The sequence below is a fragment of the Pieris brassicae genome, chromosome 9 (genome assembly GCF_905147105.1).
Source record: "Pieris brassicae chromosome 9, ilPieBrab1.1, whole genome shotgun sequence".
NCBI lineage: Eukaryota > Metazoa > Arthropoda > Insecta > Lepidoptera > Pieridae > Pieris > Pieris brassicae.
The window spans coordinates 19,042,625-19,062,982 of NC_059673.1; the positions used below are offsets into that span (position 1 = coordinate 19,042,625).

The window sequence follows — 20,358 nt, forward strand, 5'->3', positions numbered from 1 at the left end:
TATATCCAAAACCCTACAAGAGAAAATAATGCTACGAATCGTTAAATTATGGGTTAGTGCGTTACTTATCTGAACCCCTACGGTTGATCAACATTTATTTAGCTGGTTAAATACAGCTAAATAAATATTCTGTAAAAAAAACACATTTTACCCGTACTGTATATCTATAAACAACCTATCACAGAATTCGTAAAAAATTGCTGCGTTGGCCCGAAAACTCGCGTTGCATCAATATTTGGGACTCGCCTCGTCCTGCGTCCGTATCTTTGAACTAGGATTAAAATGAGAATTGAATCTCAATTAATGTTTTTTCTATAATTTTTTAAAAACACGACTTCTTGAGTTAACAAAACTTATGTTAACAAATATTGCCAATGTTGTTTGCTTTATGTGTACACAATTACTACTTATGGGTGGCTTTATACTTACGAAATGACGTTATCATTATTCGCATTATACAAATTAATGCCAACGATACAAAATGTACTTTGGACGAAATTTGGTTACATTTTCAAATTCCCGAAGGAAAATGGTAAACCGTTTGACGAGCTGACCTGTTAACTCAATAATAAATTAATGTGATTTCATGTTCGCAGTTATAGCTACAATGGTTGTAGTTGTGTGAGACTATGAACTATATACAAGAAACTATGTACGTCTTAAATGTGTTATAAATCGATACAAAAAGGACTACTATTGGAAATTCCTTTAAATAAAAAACGTCGCCTTACAAAGTAGGTTATAAATTATAAGGTATCCTTGTATAAGGAAAAGATCATTATAATAATTAATTAATTGTTACATTAGTAAGTATGAAGCCATATATTAGCTTATTTTTTATAGCCCAGTTCTTAATAAGCTAGAAAATACTAGATCTAAATTCATTATAAATAGCGGCTTGGGCTCAATACTATAGTCCATTTTCTCGTTAATTCAATTCGATCTTTCTTGATTTTCGCTATACAAAACAGAGTCGCTGCTGAATCAGGTTACAAACTATGGCAAAAAGTTTGATGATGAAACTTTGAATTTTTGGAAATTGTTAAAGTGTTGATTTTTCCGATACGTGAGTGTTAACATATCGGTAAGTAAACTTATGTTCTGAAAACAAACACTATAAATTTTCTAATTTCACTATAAGTGTCCTTGTTTGTACGCTAAAAGAAATCTATTATTTTGAAAAATGAAAATACTTGGAAATTACCTTGACAATCTAATATAAATTTACCGCATTCATCAGTAAATAATTTTATTTTATGTTATTGGCGAGTAGGTAAGTCTTTTTTGCCTGACACACGCCGTCGAGGTTTAGGTCTCAGTCACACCGATTCTACACAGCCTTCACGAACCTTAGCTTGCTTATGATGAAATGATTTCATTTTTAAAATGTACGAGATAAGAGTTAATTATTACTACCAATCCTAATCCTAGTCAATAATAAAATCCTAATTTATTAATTTATGTCTCCTTTCAGGACATCAACTAAATTTAATAGAAATGAAATTTATTATACATGTACGGTTTCTGGGTCAACGGGATGCTTCAAATAATAGAGATTTATTGATTTACTCTATATTAACCACTCGCTTGTTACAATAGAATATGAGCGAAATAATGCTATGTACCGAATGAATACAATTTAACAGTCAAAGAGAGTGCCTACGTCTGGCTTTGCTCTCGGGGTGTAACGTCGGAGTTATTTGGGAAATCGTCACGCTTATAAGTGATCGAAATGTACAGCCATGGCACGTACAAACATAGGAATTTGTCAAGCTTGTAAATGAGCAAGAATGTACGAACCTTAGCACGTACATAGGGATCATCACGCCTATAAACTAAGAAAGCCTGAGTGAGCAAAATGTACAGCCTTGGCTCGTACAATACAAATATTAAATTTAAATGTAATATGTTAAGTAACAACCGACAACTGAGCTCCATCATCCAAGTCGCTCGCCACGTACAGGTGTCCCAAATGTTAGGTAAAACGTGTGAAAATATAGACCATACCCATTAAACTTGACTTTCTGCGTCTAATAAATAAGCTGGTGACTTCTGAGAACCATCTCGATCAGCTATCTCACAAAAACCGGATGATAATCGGATGATAAAGATTCAAACATTTAAAAATGGGAAAAATCAATAAAATTATTCAATACATTTAACTTAGTACCACCTAATTTGGCTGTGTTGTGTGATGGTGTAAAAGTTAGGGTATCCCCAAAGTATAATTAAAATTATTTTACCCACTAAATCTTCTCTTATGAATAAATCTTTCCATATGACATGTGAGAGAGTGTGTGACATTTACCATTCCCTCATCTGATAATAATAATAATACATCCTTTATTTGCCAAGTGATACAGTAGTTAGATCGATCAATTACAAATATCCGCACAATCGGCCATTTATAAATAGGCATGCAAATGTAATGTCAATTTTTACAATGTCTTATCAGAGATATTTTTAATTACTATAATTTAAATAAAAACTTAACTAAAAGCGTTCAAAGATCTACCCACCAGCATACCTATATATTATACTTCATGTTGCAGCAGGTAAGTAAGGTAAGTAAGATGTAAATCTAAGCTTAACGACGACATAAATAGCCGAGAAGCCGCGGGGCAGCGCACAGCGAATAATTTACGATTTAATTGTGCGCCATCTATTAGTGCTAAAAGGAAGAAATATTTTTGTCATTTTGTTTTCGATAAATTGTCGTTTAATCTTGGCTTACGTTTTCAATGGTTGTAATAGTCTTAATACTAAAGATGACAGTATGGATTGTCAATTAGTATAGAATTTAGTCCGATGATATGGCTATTGATATGCCTATTCTTAAGTAGATTTCAAACTTACGTGGAACCAGCTGCCCGCTGAAGTATTTCCGAACCAATTCGACTGCAAGAAAAGAGCGCACCATTAAAAGGCCGCCATTTATTTAAAGCGTGGTTGCGAGCCTTCTGGCAATGTGAGTGTCCATGGGCGGCGACTTAACATCAGGTGAGCCTCCAGCCCGTTTGCCTCCTGTGACATAAAAAAAACAAACAATGAAATTCTTAAATCTATAATAACCTAAATAAATCTATATGCCTAAGGAGCGTCTTATTCATATGTTCTAGAAATTAAATTGCTAAAAAAAACTTATGCCATAAAAATAAAATATGAAATGCGAGCTAAGTTAAGCATTACTTTGACTTCTTTACTTACTACTTACTTTTTTCTTATAGAATATATTATGTTGTTATAATTTCAGGACTGTGCACTGAACTTGGCTCCTATTTAGACAACCCATTTTTACTCACAACAAATATTACTGATAGCGCTCATTTCATATTTATGATTTCTACTGACTTATTATTACTTTTGTAAAGAACTTATATATAATAAGATATATAGATAGTTGATAGTTGCACCCTGTGAACATATACATTACTTAATATCGGAAACTTTGTCTACTTCGTAAATTAAATTATGCCTAATGAATCCGTATATTGGAACACTACACGTTCACCTATTTTAATCGTGATGACATTTTCTAAGCCAAAAATAAGCAACGAATCCTTGTTCTATGAGTACTTTGTTTAATACCTTGGACAGTGTAACAAAAATTTGTTTATCGGTTTTATTTTAATTTCGGATAGCTCCACACTCGCTAACATTTAAGTATTAAACGAGTTACACACATTTCTCGAGACAAACTTACATACTGTATTATCGGACAGCAGTCTGAATAAGATATAATTTCTTTAAGCTCGTCGTTTTGATTGTTGTAATTAAATAAAGTTTTTACTACAACCATTCTCAAGCGATTCAACATTTCGCAAAAACGTTGGTATTTTTTGCCTCATATTTAGAGCTCCTCATAACAAATTACTTGAAAATCCATAAATTTGGTTAGTTAGGGTTTGTTAAGTTAAGGGATCCTAAACATATAGATTTTATTTAGGTCTTAAATTATAAAGATTAAACCTAAAGTCATTATTTAGTATTTTGTTACAACGCTAACGCAATATCTGTTAGTTTGTTAATTATGTTATTTGCATTAGTATACGATAAGTTTGCGTAGTAAAATTTCGACCATATTTTATGTACAACTTAATTAGTTTAGTATAACGTTTTACGCCTGTCTGATGCATCTCGAGATTTTTGTCTACATAATGTTTCTGAGCATTTTGAAGTTCTTTAGGATATGCTTGCCGATTAACATCACGATGTTTTTCCGACCGGGGTTTCTCAGACGCATGACGGTTTACACTTTTGGTGACGGGCCCTTTGTGACGAGTTTTCATTTTCTTTCTACGACTCTTGAAGTGTTTTGGGAAAAATAGACGCTTTAATAAAGAACAATTAGTATGATATTACTCTCTTCGTCGAACAAACCAATCAGAACACCACCCTGATACACTTTGATATTAACATTATGCTAATCTACTGAAGCTTTTAACTCCGACTCAAAAAAAAAATCTTTTACATAAAAATTAATTGGACATTTATCATCTATTTATTTCTTGACTACCTGCTTTAATTAGAACCGCAGTGCGTATCGCTGAAACTGAAACACAAACGTGTTTTTAGTATATTTATAAAAGGTATAATGTTTAATTTAACCTACCTGCCTGTCATAGTATCAATTTATGGAGTAACCGTGTAAATTAATTTGCTTAGCAGAAATTAAAAATATTCCTTGTTATTTTCTACAGTTTAATAAAACAACAATATTTTAACTGAAAGTTAAATTTAATTTTTTTACACGTTATTTAAATAACTCAACAAAAATATTGGGCCTATAAGATTAAAATAACTAAAATATCATAAAAACTATTCAAACCTACATTCATAGAGCTATGCCATTTTTATTTGTAAATAAATATATTTACTCAGTTAACAAAAAGTATTTGTTATTAAAGATAAAATAAAATGTTTTAATCTAAAACCTTAATATTTTATGAATATTTATAAAAATATAATAATAGGCAGCTTCCATCGAGAAGCATTAAAATATTCGGTATAAGGTGTCTTTGTTCCAGTCATTCAATTGTATTAGAAAAAAGATATAATACTTTATAAAGCTGGACGCTTTTTATGATTTCATGTTTCATTCGTTCACTCATCGCCTTTTATTTCGAGAGGAGAGTTAGGGTGGTGTTTTTTGATATGTTCGTATAGAGATTCCAAAATTGAGAGTCCAGGGTATGAAGATATGAAGAAAAAAAATCAACGGGCCGCCCAAACGGTAATACCTGTCCAGATCGAATTTGCGGCATGCAGTCATGAACTTGTGTTAATTGAATGGAGTGGAAGATTTAGTCCTGAATCTCCAAAAACAAGATGGCCGCCACACTTATCTAAGATCGCCGTTTTTGGATCTCTATCCTCTTGTTATGTTTTGATTACAGACTAGTTATCGACTGTCCGAAAAACATCATACTATGTTTACGTAAATAAATTATTAAAAACAGTAGGTCTATCGCGTTATTTTTTGTTAGTATGAAAATTACGTGTCCGAACGTTATTTTGCGTCATTAAGTTTGCGTCATGGTTTTAATGATTGAGCCGATGTTAGTTTAAATGTTGGATATAATTTGAACAGACGCATTCATAAGATGCTGTTTGAAGTGAAACATGTACTTTTGCTTGCGGGCGTCGCGGTATTTCTAACAGGTAAGGTAACCTGAAAAATATTTTTTACATTTTTACACAATTGCTCCCTCCAGCTCTCAAACCAGCATCCAGCGATATAGTATAATATATTATTTTTACTTGACTTAAATCTTCTTCTTGGTCTCTTATAAAGCTGTGTACCGCGTGATCACCTTCAAATTTTTATTTCCTTAAATTTCCCTTCAGATGTTCGTTTAACTAATATGAAGGTGTTCCATCATTCCACAATATGAATTCGTTGTTGTTGTATGTTCGTTGTGCGCGGGAGAGTTATCTTGGTGAAACAAAACAACTTTGCGACGCCGTTGCTGGCATCTAAAATCGATTAAGATCTTGTTCTAACAAACAACAGCAACAGCTTTGTGAAATTCTCAATCTCCGAGTCAGAAAGCATTCTGGGCACCATTAGCATTTGTCCAGTTACTACCGCCTTACGGCGAGGGTCTTTGTTAATGGAAGCTCTTTCCCGCTTGAACTCACCACACTAACTCGACACTACTGTAAGATTTGAAGGTTTCTGAAGCCCATCTGTTGCCCTTAATTCTTGATTTACCAGGTAAACTTTTTCAAGCAGAGATATTTTTAACCGCGTGAACTTAGTTTTTATTAATTCTTTAAAACACGTTCCAAGTCTCGGTAAGTGGAAAAATAGTACACATGTGTCTTATGAAAATAATAATTGTTATTTATTTGCAAGAAAACACATAAGTACAAAAATGTTGTGATGCTACACCAAAATTACAAATTCGCATTTTCTGCCACACAAGTGGCATGCAAATTTGTTTTAAATTCTAGAATTTTACATAGAAGTTACATTTATATTATGATATATATCAGTAGATATAGTCAATTGTTATATTATTTTATCAGTTTAACACATTATTAAAATACATTATTACGTTATCAAATAGTATTAATTATTAGTTTCACTCAAATAATCATTAATATAATTATATTTTTTTTCCATTACATTTATTAAATTTTTAAAAACTCTATTGGGAAGAGACATCGTTTTTCGAACAAAAAGTGTTTTTCCTAAATAAATTCCATATACATTTTTGAAATAGTCAATTTCTTCCCATGTCTATTTCGACAGTTGTCCATTCCCGTTGACTGAAAAAATATTTATGTTATTGTGAACGAATAAGGACAGTTACAAAATAAAGAAACAGGGAATAGTTAACATTTTGAGTTTCATAAACAAAGGTACTAAGATAATTTGGTCCACAACTATAATTCCATATGTAAGTATACATGAGATATATGTATGTATTATGTATGTAGCAGCTAATACCGTATCATGTCGTTTTATCACATTAACGGAGCTGTCTACTTTGTTCTGTAATTTTTCAATATGTGCTTTCCAATGACTAAATTTAGTCAAAAACCTTTATTGCATTCCTTATGTTCATGTTGCACCTGTCATGTTGTAATTAAGTTACATTAGGACCTTGGTTAGGCACAGCAATTTTGTGAGACGGCATGATTTATTATAGTTAATTCTAATGTGTATGTGTATTCATTTTTAATGTTATAAGTACCGACGTTGCGTAAACAAGAATGTACTTAACATTATTAATAAACTTAACTTTCATAAAGAAATTCGAGTCTATCAGTCAAATACTCTCTAACATTTCTTATATAATAATTCCTTTTATAATTGAAATAAAATATAAATATATAATAAACGAAACTTATAATTGAGGGCGTCAATTTCCCTGTTAATGTAATTTAGTCTGAATATGGGTGGAATCAGTTGGTTTTTACGAGTAGGTCTTTATCCAGTGTTATCCCCTAAAATATCGGTTCCCCTTAATAGAGACTGTAAGTAGGTAGTTTTATTGGACACTTTCTTATCTTAAATATCTTTTTTAGTAAATTAGGTTAGTTTAAAGTTACTTATTAGTCATGGCTACATAGATCGTATTGTTATTGTGTCCTTCTGCAGAGATAAAAATCCCAAAGTCTGGGCTATGACTGCTAGACTTTATTTTTTTCTTTCCGAATAGAATATGAATCACTATTTATTGAAAATGACTCGAATGTTGATTCGTAAAATGATATTTTATATTAAAATAAAATACTATGCGGTAATCCTTATCCCTGCGAGGCACTCACGTTACATGAACAGTTTTCATTACTGTTCTAGAAGTTAAAAATCCTCATTAGTCGTATTCATTTTTATTTTGATATTTAAACACACAAGTGATGATGATTGATGCGTAAATATTTTAGAAATCATCTGGAAAATTATCTAGCTCCGCTCGCTCTCTGGGCACTCTCCCGAACTGCTGGAAAATCCAATCCCTACAAAAGTTCTGATCTTAAACCCATGAACGTTGGGGTCCCACAAGGCTGTGTCCTATCCTTGGCCCTGTTTCTTCTGTATGTCAATAATATGTTGCAACTTAGCAACATTCATTGATATGCACATGTCAGCACTGAGGATACTCTTTACACTGGCCGAGCATGTATTTCTCGAGAAGTTGTCGATGAGTACCAAGTAAAAACTTGTATCTGTAGTCGAAACTCTACTATGTGGAGTCTCGGTCTGAGGTAGACTAAATCTCGTCCAATTTAACCTCATGAAGACACTAGTTTGCGCATTTTCCGCTAAGAAACAGTCTTCGTTGCTACTCCTCTTTTCAAAGATACTCTTCTTAAAGCCACAGCCGGAATACTTGGCGTTGTCATATCAAACGACCTTCAGTTTCACGGTCATTTGGAGGGAAAGGCTAAATTAGCCTACAAACAGCTTGGTGTGCTCAGTAAGGCAAGACAGTACATTACTACGGGCCACTGCTTGCTACTGTATAAAGCGCAAATTTGGCCCCACATGCAGTACTGTTTTCACCTCTGGTTGATAGCTTCCTAGTACCAGCTCTTTCTACTTCACCGTAATGTTAGATGTGCGGTCACTCTGCATCTTTTACCGCATTTACCACGGTGAGTGTTCAGAGGAGTTGTTCGTTTATACCTGCAGCTGAGTTTCATCATTACGTCGAGGCCGAATACGACATCTCACCCGTATCACCTCGACGTCTGTCGTTCCAAAACTCAGTGTTTTAAGGCAGTTTTAGCGCGCACCACCTACTACCAGTATGTGGTAACTGTCCACCGAAGTATTTCCGAACCAATTCGACTTAGGGTTTGTCAAGAAAATAGTAATTCTGAAAAGGCCGGTAACGCGCTCGTTAGCCCTCTCCCATTGAGAGTGTCTATATTATTACTTAACAACAGATGAGACTCATAGCACGTATGAATAACTTAAAACCGTAATGACGTTTCTAGTGATTATTCTTTTATAATTTTATAATTTACAACTCGAAACTGATTAAGAAAACCAATTCAAGTTATAATTTATTCGTTTAAGTAACACTTATGAACGTCAATAAAATACTTAAATACTTGTAAGATTTACAACGAGGGTAACTTAGAGGTAAATCATTATTCATCGCCAAGTTTTATATTATATTTATAAGGAGCTACACACATTACACGACACTTCGTTACGTTACGTTAAATTTATTCCATAACTTCAATATTCGCGACTCTGAACGACAAATCTAACACAAACATATAAAAAAATAAATTACAATTAAAATTATATTTTATTATTATTTTCTCTTTAATAAATTATTTTTAATTATTGCAGGACAAACAATGCTTCTCGATGCATATAATATCGTATTTTACACGTTACTTGTGTCCGTAGCATTTTATTTCTACTGCAGCTACAAACTCAATTACTGGAGGAGACGAGGAGTGCACCAATTAAAGAATACAAATTTAATATTTGGCGATTTCAAAAATGGAATCTTGTTCCAATCACCACCTGGATACCACCTGGGAAATTTATACAGACAATCTCCACAAGACGCGCCCTTCGTGGGCTTCTATATATTTCATAAGCCCTGTCTTCTTCTAAAAGATCCAGAAGTAATAAAACAGATACTATCTCGCGATTTCGAAAACTTTTCCAACCGTTCCTTCTCAGGATCTGAGCAGAAGGACAGTTCCGGCATGATCAATTTGTTTGGATTAAGGAATCCCGCGTGGAGGTCCCTAAGAAAGAAGATAACTCCAACGTTCACTTTGAGCAAGCTTAAGCAACTGCTCACATTTATGACCGAGTCTGGAGATTCAATGATGGAATTCCTCCGTAAAAATGTTGATGAGAACGGCAAAGTGGAAGTAATAGACGTTCAAGACACGTGCTACAAATACACAGCCGATTTGTTCGCGAATGTTTCTTTAGGCTCGAGAACAGATTCGTTCAATGACAAGAATTCAGATTACCTTAAATATTGTAAGTACCTAAATTCAAATTTAGAATCACTCAGCATTAGGCAAAAACAGATCTTCTTCATACGTAATCATGACGTTAGCATTGACATTTGTATGATTTAATTAAGTATTTAATACTGTTAATTGCGCCTGCGCTGAACGCAAAAAATGTTAGGAGAATAACCTTGTTTAACAATTAAAATATGAATATACCTTCTCTTTTTATATTCACGCAAATCATTTTATCAGTGGATTAAATACTAATAATTATGTTTTTTAATCTATTATATTTTTTCAGTTAAGAAGTATTTTCACTCATTTAGACGAATGATTGCTATCGTCACAGTATTTTTTATACCAGAGCTCGTTAAAGTGGTTGGATCATCCATACTTTTTGATTCCACCTACTTGCGTAAATTATTCTGGAGCGCGGTAAGATTAAGGGAAAAAAGTGGAATCAAAAGAGGAGACTTCCTTGATACGCTTATACAACTAAAGAATGAGGAACAGGATCCACTTTATGGTTTGTTTTTTTTTTGTTAAAATCCTTAAAAAACCCCAAATACCTTCTGATATAATAGAACATAGTTGCCGGCGTTTATTGTAAATATTATTAATAATACCTATTTCATAAACGACTCGTGTCCCTCCAAAATTTTGATAGGTACTAGTACCAATAATTTATTTCCAACATTATTTACCTATATAGTAATAATAATAACTAAAAATGTATAAACAGAAAATTTCCTCGCTGTATTGCGACACTTATTCGTTAAGTTAAGGAAATCACAACCACAAGCAGTACCGGTACTATCTACCAGGCCAACCAGGCCAACCAGGCCAACCAGGCCAACTTAAATCTTTAATTAGCGCTTGTGCCCTTGAACCCGGCTATTATTATTAAGAGTTTATTACTATACAAATACGTAAATAAGCTACTGAATATTCATATTAACATAAAACTTATAGAATTCAACGGGCACAATCTTTTTTCACAAACCGGCACATACTTGGCTGGACTCGAGACGAGTTCAAATGTAACAGCGTTCACTCTAATGGAATTAGCGAAAAACAGTGAGTACCAGGAAAGGGCTAGAGAATGTATTAAAACAGCAATCGCTCAACACGGATGGACTGTGGAGGCCTTTAACAATATGAAATACTTGGATCAGGTCATAGCTGAAGGACTCAGGCTGCACCCATCAGTTTCCACATTAGACCGCGAAGCTTTGCATGATTACAAGGTATTTTTTCATTACTATCGTTTGTTACTTAGTTATCTTGTGGCACCTACTTCATTATGCATTCACTGTTGGCTTCATATTAGTTTTTGTTCATTTTTTATTATTGTTATAAATTGATCTTAGAAATAATGAGGAGCTTAGGAGCGTATTGGATGCACTAAGTCAATAGTGTCGGAGACAGCTTTCCGGAGCGTCCTGTATAACGGGGATCTGTGCAACAGACTGGTACTGGCTCTTGGTATCGCAAACAACCCTGGTCTCCGCCGTCGCACATTTCCCCAAACACCAAGTTCTTCGAGAACACTTGGCCAATAGTAGGCGAAGGCAGTATTTCAATAATGCACTTATAATTTCACAGACGACTCTGAATGCGTTAGTAAGAGCCCTCGAGTTCACTTAATGTTTACATAAACAATTTCGTACCTGTGTAGTTTTTGTATAATATTATAAATCAAAAAATAAAATTTCTGGAGAAGGACACATATCACGGTTTCCAGACAACAGATGGAAGTATAAAGTGATAACGTGACGAAAGCGGTGATAACTAAGAGGTATACCAAAAAAACGCTAGTCTGATATCATAGTTTTCGCGAACAGGACAATGGACGGAAGTGTCGACAAACAAAGATAAATGGCATAAGTTGGAGGAGGCCTATACCCAAGATGGGGTTCCAACCCTATACTAAAGACTCAACCAAAGACTAAACTCAATTTCATATATATTTTTTTGTGTTTGTGTAAATATTTTATTTTAATAATGTTGAAAGTAAATGAAATATAAATGATAAATTTAAATTAAAAGTAAATTTAAGACTGGTTTTTATTTGTTAACGTCATTTATTACTTGTTGTAATCTAGTTCAATGAATAGCATTATATCTACTTATATAAGTTCGGGTAATGTTTTAGATACCAAACTCAGATATCGTTATTGAAGCTGGTACTGCTGTCTACATATCACTGTTTGGGACACACCGGGACCCTAAATACTTCGATCGTCCAGAGGAATTTGATCCTGACCGTTTTACTGAAGATAAGAAGGTTTCAGAAAATTACCTACCCTTCGGATCAGGGCCAAGACAGTGTATAGGTGAGAAATAATAAATAATAAGCTTGTTCCATGTCGTTCGTTGCTTTTTCCAAGTCATGTTCGTGTTACATAGCAGTTGAGGAGTTGTTCAGACCTTGAGCTGAGTTTTATCATCGGACGTCATGGAAGAATACAAAATACCATCCGTATCACCTCGACGTGCGTCGTTCCAAAACTGAGCGTTTCTTAAGGCGTAGCGCGTACCACCACTATGTGGAAAGCTCCCCAAACCAATTCCACTTAGGATCCTCAAGAAAAGAGCGTACCAATTCTTATCCCAGGGTCTTAGCACTCTCGAAAAAATCAGTTTTTCACTCATTAACTAGATTAAATTAGAAAGGATAAAATATGGTATTGTAAAAGTAAAATAGATAGACTGGTATATCCTGGACATATACAATTACAGTTCTTTCTTCATTCCTTACTTCTGTGAAAGGTGAAATTAAGAATCAAGCATATACACACTTTTTGTGTCTCAAAAATTCAACACAGCATAATAGATCATAATTTTATTTTTAGGCGTAAAAGCTGGTCAACTCTACATGAAGGTCGTCTTGTCTATGATTCTACTCAAGTATAAATTGAATCATAAACAAACTGAGGAGTTGCAGCTAGACAGAAGAGCGACATTTACCACCGCGGCTAAAGGAATTAATTTAGAATTTGTGAAAATACTTTAACCATAACAGAGAACCTTGTTTTATCATGACTTTACGGTTTAAAACAGCGGCGGAGTCTTTACTGTGGTCCGTTCTTCGCCCTGTATTTGAAAACTTGCAGTAAATCCACCTAAACATAAAAGCAGTTGTTTTATTTATTCAGTACTATGTTAAAAAAACAGTGGCGCTACAACCTTTTTAGGTCTATCTAATAGCCAAGGTAGCTGCTTACTGTGCCTGACACATGCCCACTCTTTGGGTCTAAGGCAAACCGGTTTCCTCACGATGTTTTCCTTCACCTTTTGAGCGTATGTTAATGTAATGCGCACATGGAAAGAAAGTCACTTGGTGGCTGTCCACCCTGTCCACTGTGGGTGGGGATCGAACCTACGACTTAGGTTAGGTTACCTGAGGCCACTAGGCCAACACTGGTTTCAGTACTGTGATACCTATATGAATAATTCATATTAGACTTTAGCTGTATGCAACGCATGTACATTATATAATATTTTACCTACCCTATTATATTTTGATACATGTTTTATATAAGTTGATTAATATTGTTTTAGTGTTTCTTACAAAGCGTTTAAGGAATATCAGGATAGGAGAAGCTAATCCAGCTTAGGTCAAGATTATTAAAAAAAATAGCGATATATATGTGTTAACTCACTTTGCATACGTACGAGCACTTAAAGGAGGGCAGATAGATGATATATCCATTGCTGGTTGGTACCGTTAGGGTTGCAACGCAAAGAGCGAGACATATAATCCTGCTGGATTGTTTAATATTCCTTTGTTATCAGCGAATGTTACGGATAACGAACAACATACTTTAGGAAGCTACTAAACAAAGCTGATGTGCGTTTATTACTCGTGAAAAAACTATTTATTACATGTACAAAGGTATTTTGATAATTAATTGTTTTGTTTCGCATCATAGTTTAATATATATAAATTACGCGTCATGTTGTTTGTTCGCTATGGACTCCTAAACTACTAAACCGATTTAAATCAAATTTGCACACCATGTGCAGTTTGATCTAACGTGATAGCTTACATATATATAATTCTACTGTACGTGCGTATGTCACTGAATTCCTCTTAAACGGCTGGACCCATTTGAATGATTTTTCTGTATGGGTGGCCAAAAAATCCTAAAAAGCCCTAGATGACTTAGATTTATAAATCAGCCCGGCAGATAGCGCTGCAGTTGGTACTTTTATACTTAGTTAAATATCCTAACCACTTGAAATATCATGCAGGACAACGTCTGTCGTGTCCGCTAGTAGTTTAATAATTTCTCATTGAATGACGGTTATGCGAACTCCATGCGGAAGAATCTCAATAATAGTTTTAGGGTTTCAAGCCCTAACAATAGAAAATAGTAGATGATAGATAGCGTTTAAATTTAGAACGCAACATTTATCGCAAAATAACATACAATAGATCTTTGATGGCCATGCCTAAATGTCGAAAAAATACCCAATAGCTCTCATAGGATATACATTTTCTATTTTCCACCGATGAATACATATAACAAACACAAGCGAAAATTAAATAGGTTATAAAACAAGAAATTTATTTTAAAGTCAAAGTATTTTATTACGACATTTAAAAATCGAATAAGCATGTTCAAAAAAAACGTCATTGTCCTTATTGTCAATGTCATTGTTGTTTAATATTTCAAGGTAAATCTTGAAGAAAATGCTGTGTGGGCATGTTGAATGAATACACAAGACTTGCTTGCATTATTGCTGTGCTTATTTTCTTCTTTCCGAGTGAATTAGTGTATATTGCAGAAATTGGGTTAAAATAAATAAATAATGTTCAATCTGCGTATCTCCAATTAATTCTAATTTATAGTCTGTGCCTTTATTCCCTACAGCCTGCTGACTCACCTGATTTCTTTTCTATTCGCGTGTTGGCTCTACTTGACGGACGGTCAAGGTGAAGCAAGTTGGGAGTTGTTTTTTCTTTCCTTTTTGTGCGCGTTTTAAACAACCACGTTTTAATTGTTGGGTTTTCTTGTTCACGTAAAAAGTCTTGATTTTCTGTATGTTTAATGTGATAAATATAATGTTGTGTGTGTATTTTTGTTTACTTTATAAGTCAGTACCGCAAGTAGCTAGTTTTGCTTTTGTGTAAATAGATTTTCGTTTATATTTCAATAGTGCTTAGAAGTGTCAATACCGCTCCACTTACAAAAAAGTGTGTATGTACAAAGTACACATGTCAGAAGTGAAACTTCTTTGTAAATCAATTATTACTAAGGTAAGGGCCCTAATGATATGACTATATACTATATATTTGCTTCATGCTACGCATGCATGCATGCATCGCCCTCTGCCTTTTTTGACTTCTCTTTCTCTTCCCTTTCGACAATTGGTTGTGACATAAAAAAAGATGGCTGCCATACAAATACGATTTCCATGTCGCAATTTAGCTTCTTTATTCGGATGACACTGCTAAACACTGAACCTAAAAGTGCATCGTCAGACGTTATACACTTACAGAATCGTATGAACTTCATAAATAATTTGCAACTAGACTTACTAGAAATAGTATTCAGCGGAAATTTAATATTTGTAGATCATATTTCATTTAAAAATCAATCTTAAGGCGCTTAACAAATTAAAATATACTACTTAATCTATTGCCTAAAAACTGCTTAACAAACTCGCATTTAGTCTAATTATTTGTTACCCTAAAGTTTTTTAGGCCGGGGCCACTGTTTATGCCATCCATGGACCAATGTTCGTATATCTACATTTTCTGTCCCCTTGGACACTTTCCCTAAATAGCACTTAGTCTCTCTTGCGATTCTCATGTGAAGGTGGAGGGGACTATTCTAGATATGCTTCCGCGCAGCTTGAGAAATTTTGCAACCGCCGACGCGATGTCATGCTTTTGATTGCTTTTACGTTTCTGCTTTTAATTGGCTCTTCTTCCACGTTGACAAGTGATGTAACGGTGAGTGGTGTTTCCATAATTCTACGGCACCTTCCACTTCGGTCGATTTTTCTGTCATTGCCGCTGAAAATTTAAAACATATCTAAATTCAAACCACCGTGAGATAAAACGTTAGTTCAGGTGTTCATAACATTTTTACATACTTCCCTTCAAATGTAAAACTATCGATGACAGCGTGTATTGTTTCATAATAGATTGATTGACTAACACAAACTCTATCCCAAAGACATGACACGTAACCACTATTGTGTTGTCCAATTTTATTTAAGAATAACTATTGCGCTATATTAGCGCACATAATCATTTTCTTCGAACAGTAAACCTACTGCTTGAGCATATTTCTACAAATTTATATGATATCACCAAAAATTATGGCTATGGGCGAAAGAAACACTTTTCTTTTCAATTTTAAACATCTCCAAAAGCCTTATAACCTACTTTTCTATTAAAAATTCTTAATACTGCTTCATATTAATAGCTGTTGTTAATTTCATGTCTATCAATAAGTATGGGTTAACGTTACAAAACTTAAACAATTGGTTAACTTCAAGGCTAGAAATGAGGTTTTTGTCTTATTGCATGTTGAAAATGTATTGTTTAAAAAAATAAATTATCGGAAACTTTATCTAGAATATAATATAATATATAGAAAACGTCTAATTCTGACATAAATTTATTACACGCTATTCTTTCAAAATGACTAGTGTGTGTACCAATGTTACGCTCGATTTGACCTGAGTTTCACTTAGAAAGAGCACAGTGAAATCGAAAAAACTTAATTAATCCTACCAAAAACTGAAAAGCAAACAGAAAATAAGTAATTATTTTATGATAATTTCTTCTTTTTAACAGTAGCAAAGTAATGTATTTAAATACTAGCGATATAAATAATTACTATAAATAAAAACATATAGGTTGTCGCCTGACGTATCTATGTATTAATCATTTGCTAATTTTGTGCCAAAAATAAAGATCTATTATTTTGCAGTTTTCATCGAGCAGCTATAGAAGTAAGTGTTTCATTTAAATTTTAAATAAAATAAAATGGAATGGCTCCAAGGGCTAGCCAATTATAAAACTGTTGCACGAATACTTTGTTGATTAATCATTGAATGTACAATTTAACCTAAGTCATTAGGCTCATTATTATTGTCATATCTTAATTGCAAACGCAGTGTGCTTTAACCAGCTATAAACATTTCAGAATGGGAGCTGTATTTTATTATCCAAGCTTAGGCACTATTCTCTTGCTGTTTTCATTCCTTTGGCTCATTTACTATTATTGCTGTTTCAAGTTGAATTACTGGAGACGGCGTGGTGTGCCACAATTAAAGACAACGCATTTCTTATTTGGTGATTTTAAAAATGGTTTCTTATTTCGATCCCCACCCGGGTACCACTTCGGGGATTTATACAGACAATCGCCGAAGGACGCCCCGTATGTTGGAATATATTTATCTCACAAACCATGTTTGCTGTTAAAAGATCCTGAAATAATAAAACAAATTTTTATTCGGGATTTTGAGAAATTTTCCGATCGCTACTTCGCTGGAACACCGCAGATGGACAGCACAGGAATGATTAATTTATTTGGATTGAAAAATCCCGCTTGGAGGTATTTGAGAAAGAAAATCACTCCTCTGTTCACACGGAGTAAGCTGAAACAGATGCTACCGTTTATGATGGAAGCATCCAGTCCCATGATGGAGTTTTTGAAAAAGAAAGTCGAAAGTAAGGTTAAAGTAATCGACGCTCAAGACGTGAACTACAGGTTTACAGCGGATGTGATTGCTAATGTGGCTTTAGGCTTTAAGTCTGACTCGTTCAATGGCCAGGAGTCGGATTACACCAAAAACTGTAAGTATAACAAATATATAAAGCATGTAAAACATAAAATAATCTTTAAATTTAATACATTTTGTTGATTTCAGTTTTAAACTATTTCCATTCTTTTAAAAGGATGTTTGCTATTTTCACCGTATTTTTCATACCTGAATTGATAAGAATATTAGGATTCCTGATATTATACGATTCATCATACATGCGTAAAGTATTTTGGAATATAATCAACGCTCGGGAAAAGAGTGGCGTTAAAAGAGGAGATTTTATCGACACACTAATACAATTAAAGGAAGGCGTACAAGATCCCATTTATAGTGAGTATTTATATCTACTCACTATCATATAATTAATATTATCACTTACTATGTCACACGGCTAAGTATAACAATTCAGGTTATACAATATATACCATTTCATCTTTCAGAATTTGAAGGCCATAACCTGTTCTCACAAACAGGGACGTTCTTTTCTGGCCTTGAGACTAGTTCAAATGTGTCTTCGTTTACTCTCATGGAGTTAGCAAAAAATCCAGAATATCAAGAACGAGCCCGCGAATGTGTTAATGAAGCGGTAGCTAAGCACGGATGGACGATCGAAGGGTTTAACGCAATGAAGTTTTTGGAGCAATGTGTTTCTGAGGGTTTACGGATGCATCCCTCCGTGTCTACCTTAGACCGCTACGCCCTCGAAGATTACAAGGTGACTTCTAACTAAAGACACTTAAAAAGGTTTACGGTATGATATTAATTATTACACATTTTTAAGTGCTTGCCTACAGATGATAGTTCCAAAACGTTTGCACTGCACTGCACTGGGTGCCTTTCAAGCATCTAAATGTAAATATAATATTTAATAATGTAAATAAAAATATAACGATAGGCATGACATGAAACTTTGATCCATTTCAAAAAAAATACTGAATTACTTAATATTCTTAAAAATACCTTTTAGCTTTAGCTTATCAGCTATTAAGCTGATTAATAAAACCCGCGACAAATGTAAATTTACATATAACAAATGATTAAATAGGTGTGACTCATTTATAGTAATAAAACAATATTATAGGGACATCGTCACAGAAAAAAACGATTCATGGTTATATAAATTATTAAGAAAGTAAAATAATAAATCAATGGCACTAAAACCTATTTAGGTCTGGGCCTCAGATTTCTGTATCTGTTTCATAATCATTTTTAAATTGAATAGGAAATAAATTGAATCAGCCTTCTGTGCCTGACACACGCTGTCGAGTTTTTGGGTCTAAGGCAAGTCGGTTTCCTCATGATGTTTTCCTTTACCGTTCGAGCTAATGTTAATGCACACAGAAAGAAAATCCATTGGTACACAGCCGGGGATCAAACCTACGACCTCAGGGATGAGCGTCAAAATCTAATTAAAATTTGTGTTTATCAAAAAAAGCAAACCTACTTTACAACTAAACGATACGTAAAACTATTAACTTTTTATATATTATTTACAAAAAAGAAGCCAGAAACGTGTATGCCCAATGCCACATAATTTGTTTCGGGTCTTTCTAAAACTAAGATTTTTTTGTGAATACTTCCAGTTTCCAGACACAGATCTTGTAATTGAAAAGGGGACGCCAGTGTATATTTCTTTATTTGGTGTGCACAGGGACCCACAATTCTTCGAAAATCCGGAAGTTTTCGATCCAGACCGATTTGGTGAAGGCCGAACGGTCTCTGATAATTACCTACCATTTGGTGTTGGACCCCGAGCATGTATAGGTGTGTATATTACCAACAGTTCTTAATTAAATTACAACATAAATCTCATGTCCAACTTTAGCTTGCAACATACACGACATATATTGATAGGAAATAACAACAAAACAAACAAAAAACACATAGTTTTTAAATATACATACCATTGAAAGAAAATTAATTTTATCAGTAACGAAGTTCATGATTAAAATGACCTTCAAATTATTTGTTATTTATAAGAAATTACAATAAAATAAAACAATTTAGTGTGATTTCACGAAATAGATAATAAATGAAACTGGCCAAACAGAACTACTTTTTCACTATGCCTTTATCTGAGCAAGTGAGTACTGAACTGTAAACAGTAATATGAATCGCATCATAACAAATGGCTCATGGCTTACTTACAAATAGTGAAGCGTCTGATTAAAAGTATGATGAACGTTTATTGGAAACTTATTAACGGTTTAATTATATTTTGATCAGCTTTGGCCCTATTTCATTTTATAGTTTTATAAGTCCTTTAAATACATTAAACAACTAAAAATAATATAACGTTAGTTCAAAAGATGATTGTTTAAAATGTTTTTGCTAATATTTCAGGTTCGAAGGCTGGACAACTATTTGTAAAGGTTGTTCTCGCAAAAATTCTGTCTGAGTATCGACTTGTGTACAAATATCCCGTTAAAGGATTAAAATTAGATAGACGAGCTACTTTTACGACAGCTGCAAACGGTATTCATGTGGAATTCACGAAACTGACCTAATAATATTAGCATTTCTAGAAATTAATTGAACAACTTATTTCTAGCAAAAAACAACAGGAAAGTCGAATAAATTTGTTGTTTTTAATTTTTTTGTTAATAAGCAACTGTTGCCAAC

At 33.7% G+C, this 20,358-nt stretch overlaps 2 protein-coding genes across 3 annotated transcripts; both read left to right on the forward strand.

Annotated features, from left to right (window-relative positions):
• Nucleotides 1-5,589: 5,589 nt before the first annotated feature.
• On the forward strand, nt 5,590-13,055 carry LOC123713999 (cytochrome P450 6k1-like). 2 transcript variants are annotated; one of them, XM_045667974.1, is made up of 6 exons: nt 5,590-5,661; nt 9,317-9,970; nt 10,247-10,471; nt 10,918-11,192; nt 12,101-12,281; nt 12,801-13,055. In XM_045667974.1, the coding sequence occupies exons 1-6, from the start codon at nt 5,604-5,606 to the stop codon at nt 12,959-12,961; spliced, it is 1,554 nt and encodes a 517-aa protein (XP_045523930.1). In that variant the 5' UTR covers nt 5,590-5,603; the 3' UTR covers nt 12,962-13,055. The 2 variants fall into 2 exon arrangements, with proteins under 2 accessions (XP_045523930.1, XP_045523931.1); XM_045667975.1 differs by lacking the exon at nt 5,590-5,661 and adding an exon at nt 6,168-6,217.
• Nucleotides 13,056-15,196: 2,141 nt separating this feature from the next.
• Nucleotides 15,197-20,358, forward strand: LOC123714441 (cytochrome P450 6k1-like; the record flags this gene model as incomplete). Its single annotated transcript, XM_045668682.1, has 6 exons — nt 15,197-15,211; nt 17,206-17,767; nt 17,842-18,066; nt 18,177-18,451; nt 19,320-19,500; nt 20,080-20,358. Coding segments are annotated over 6 exons (1,422 nt in total), but the record flags the coding sequence as incomplete, so codon positions are not given.

What these genes read in the sequence shown, in the direction of transcription:
- LOC123713999 (XM_045667974.1), top strand. Translation starts at nt 5,604, where the DNA reads ATGCTGTTTGAAGTGAAACATGTACTTTTGCTTGCGGGCGTCGCGGTA. An exon ending in TTCAGATTACCTTAAATATT is followed by an intron (nt 9,971 to 10,246) that starts GTAAGTACCTAA and finishes ATATTTTTTCAG; the next exon opens with TTAAGAAGTATTTTCACTCA. An exon ending in AAGCTTTGCATGATTACAAG is followed by an intron (nt 11,193 to 12,100) that starts GTATTTTTTCAT and finishes GTAATGTTTTAG; the next exon opens with ATACCAAACTCAGATATCGT.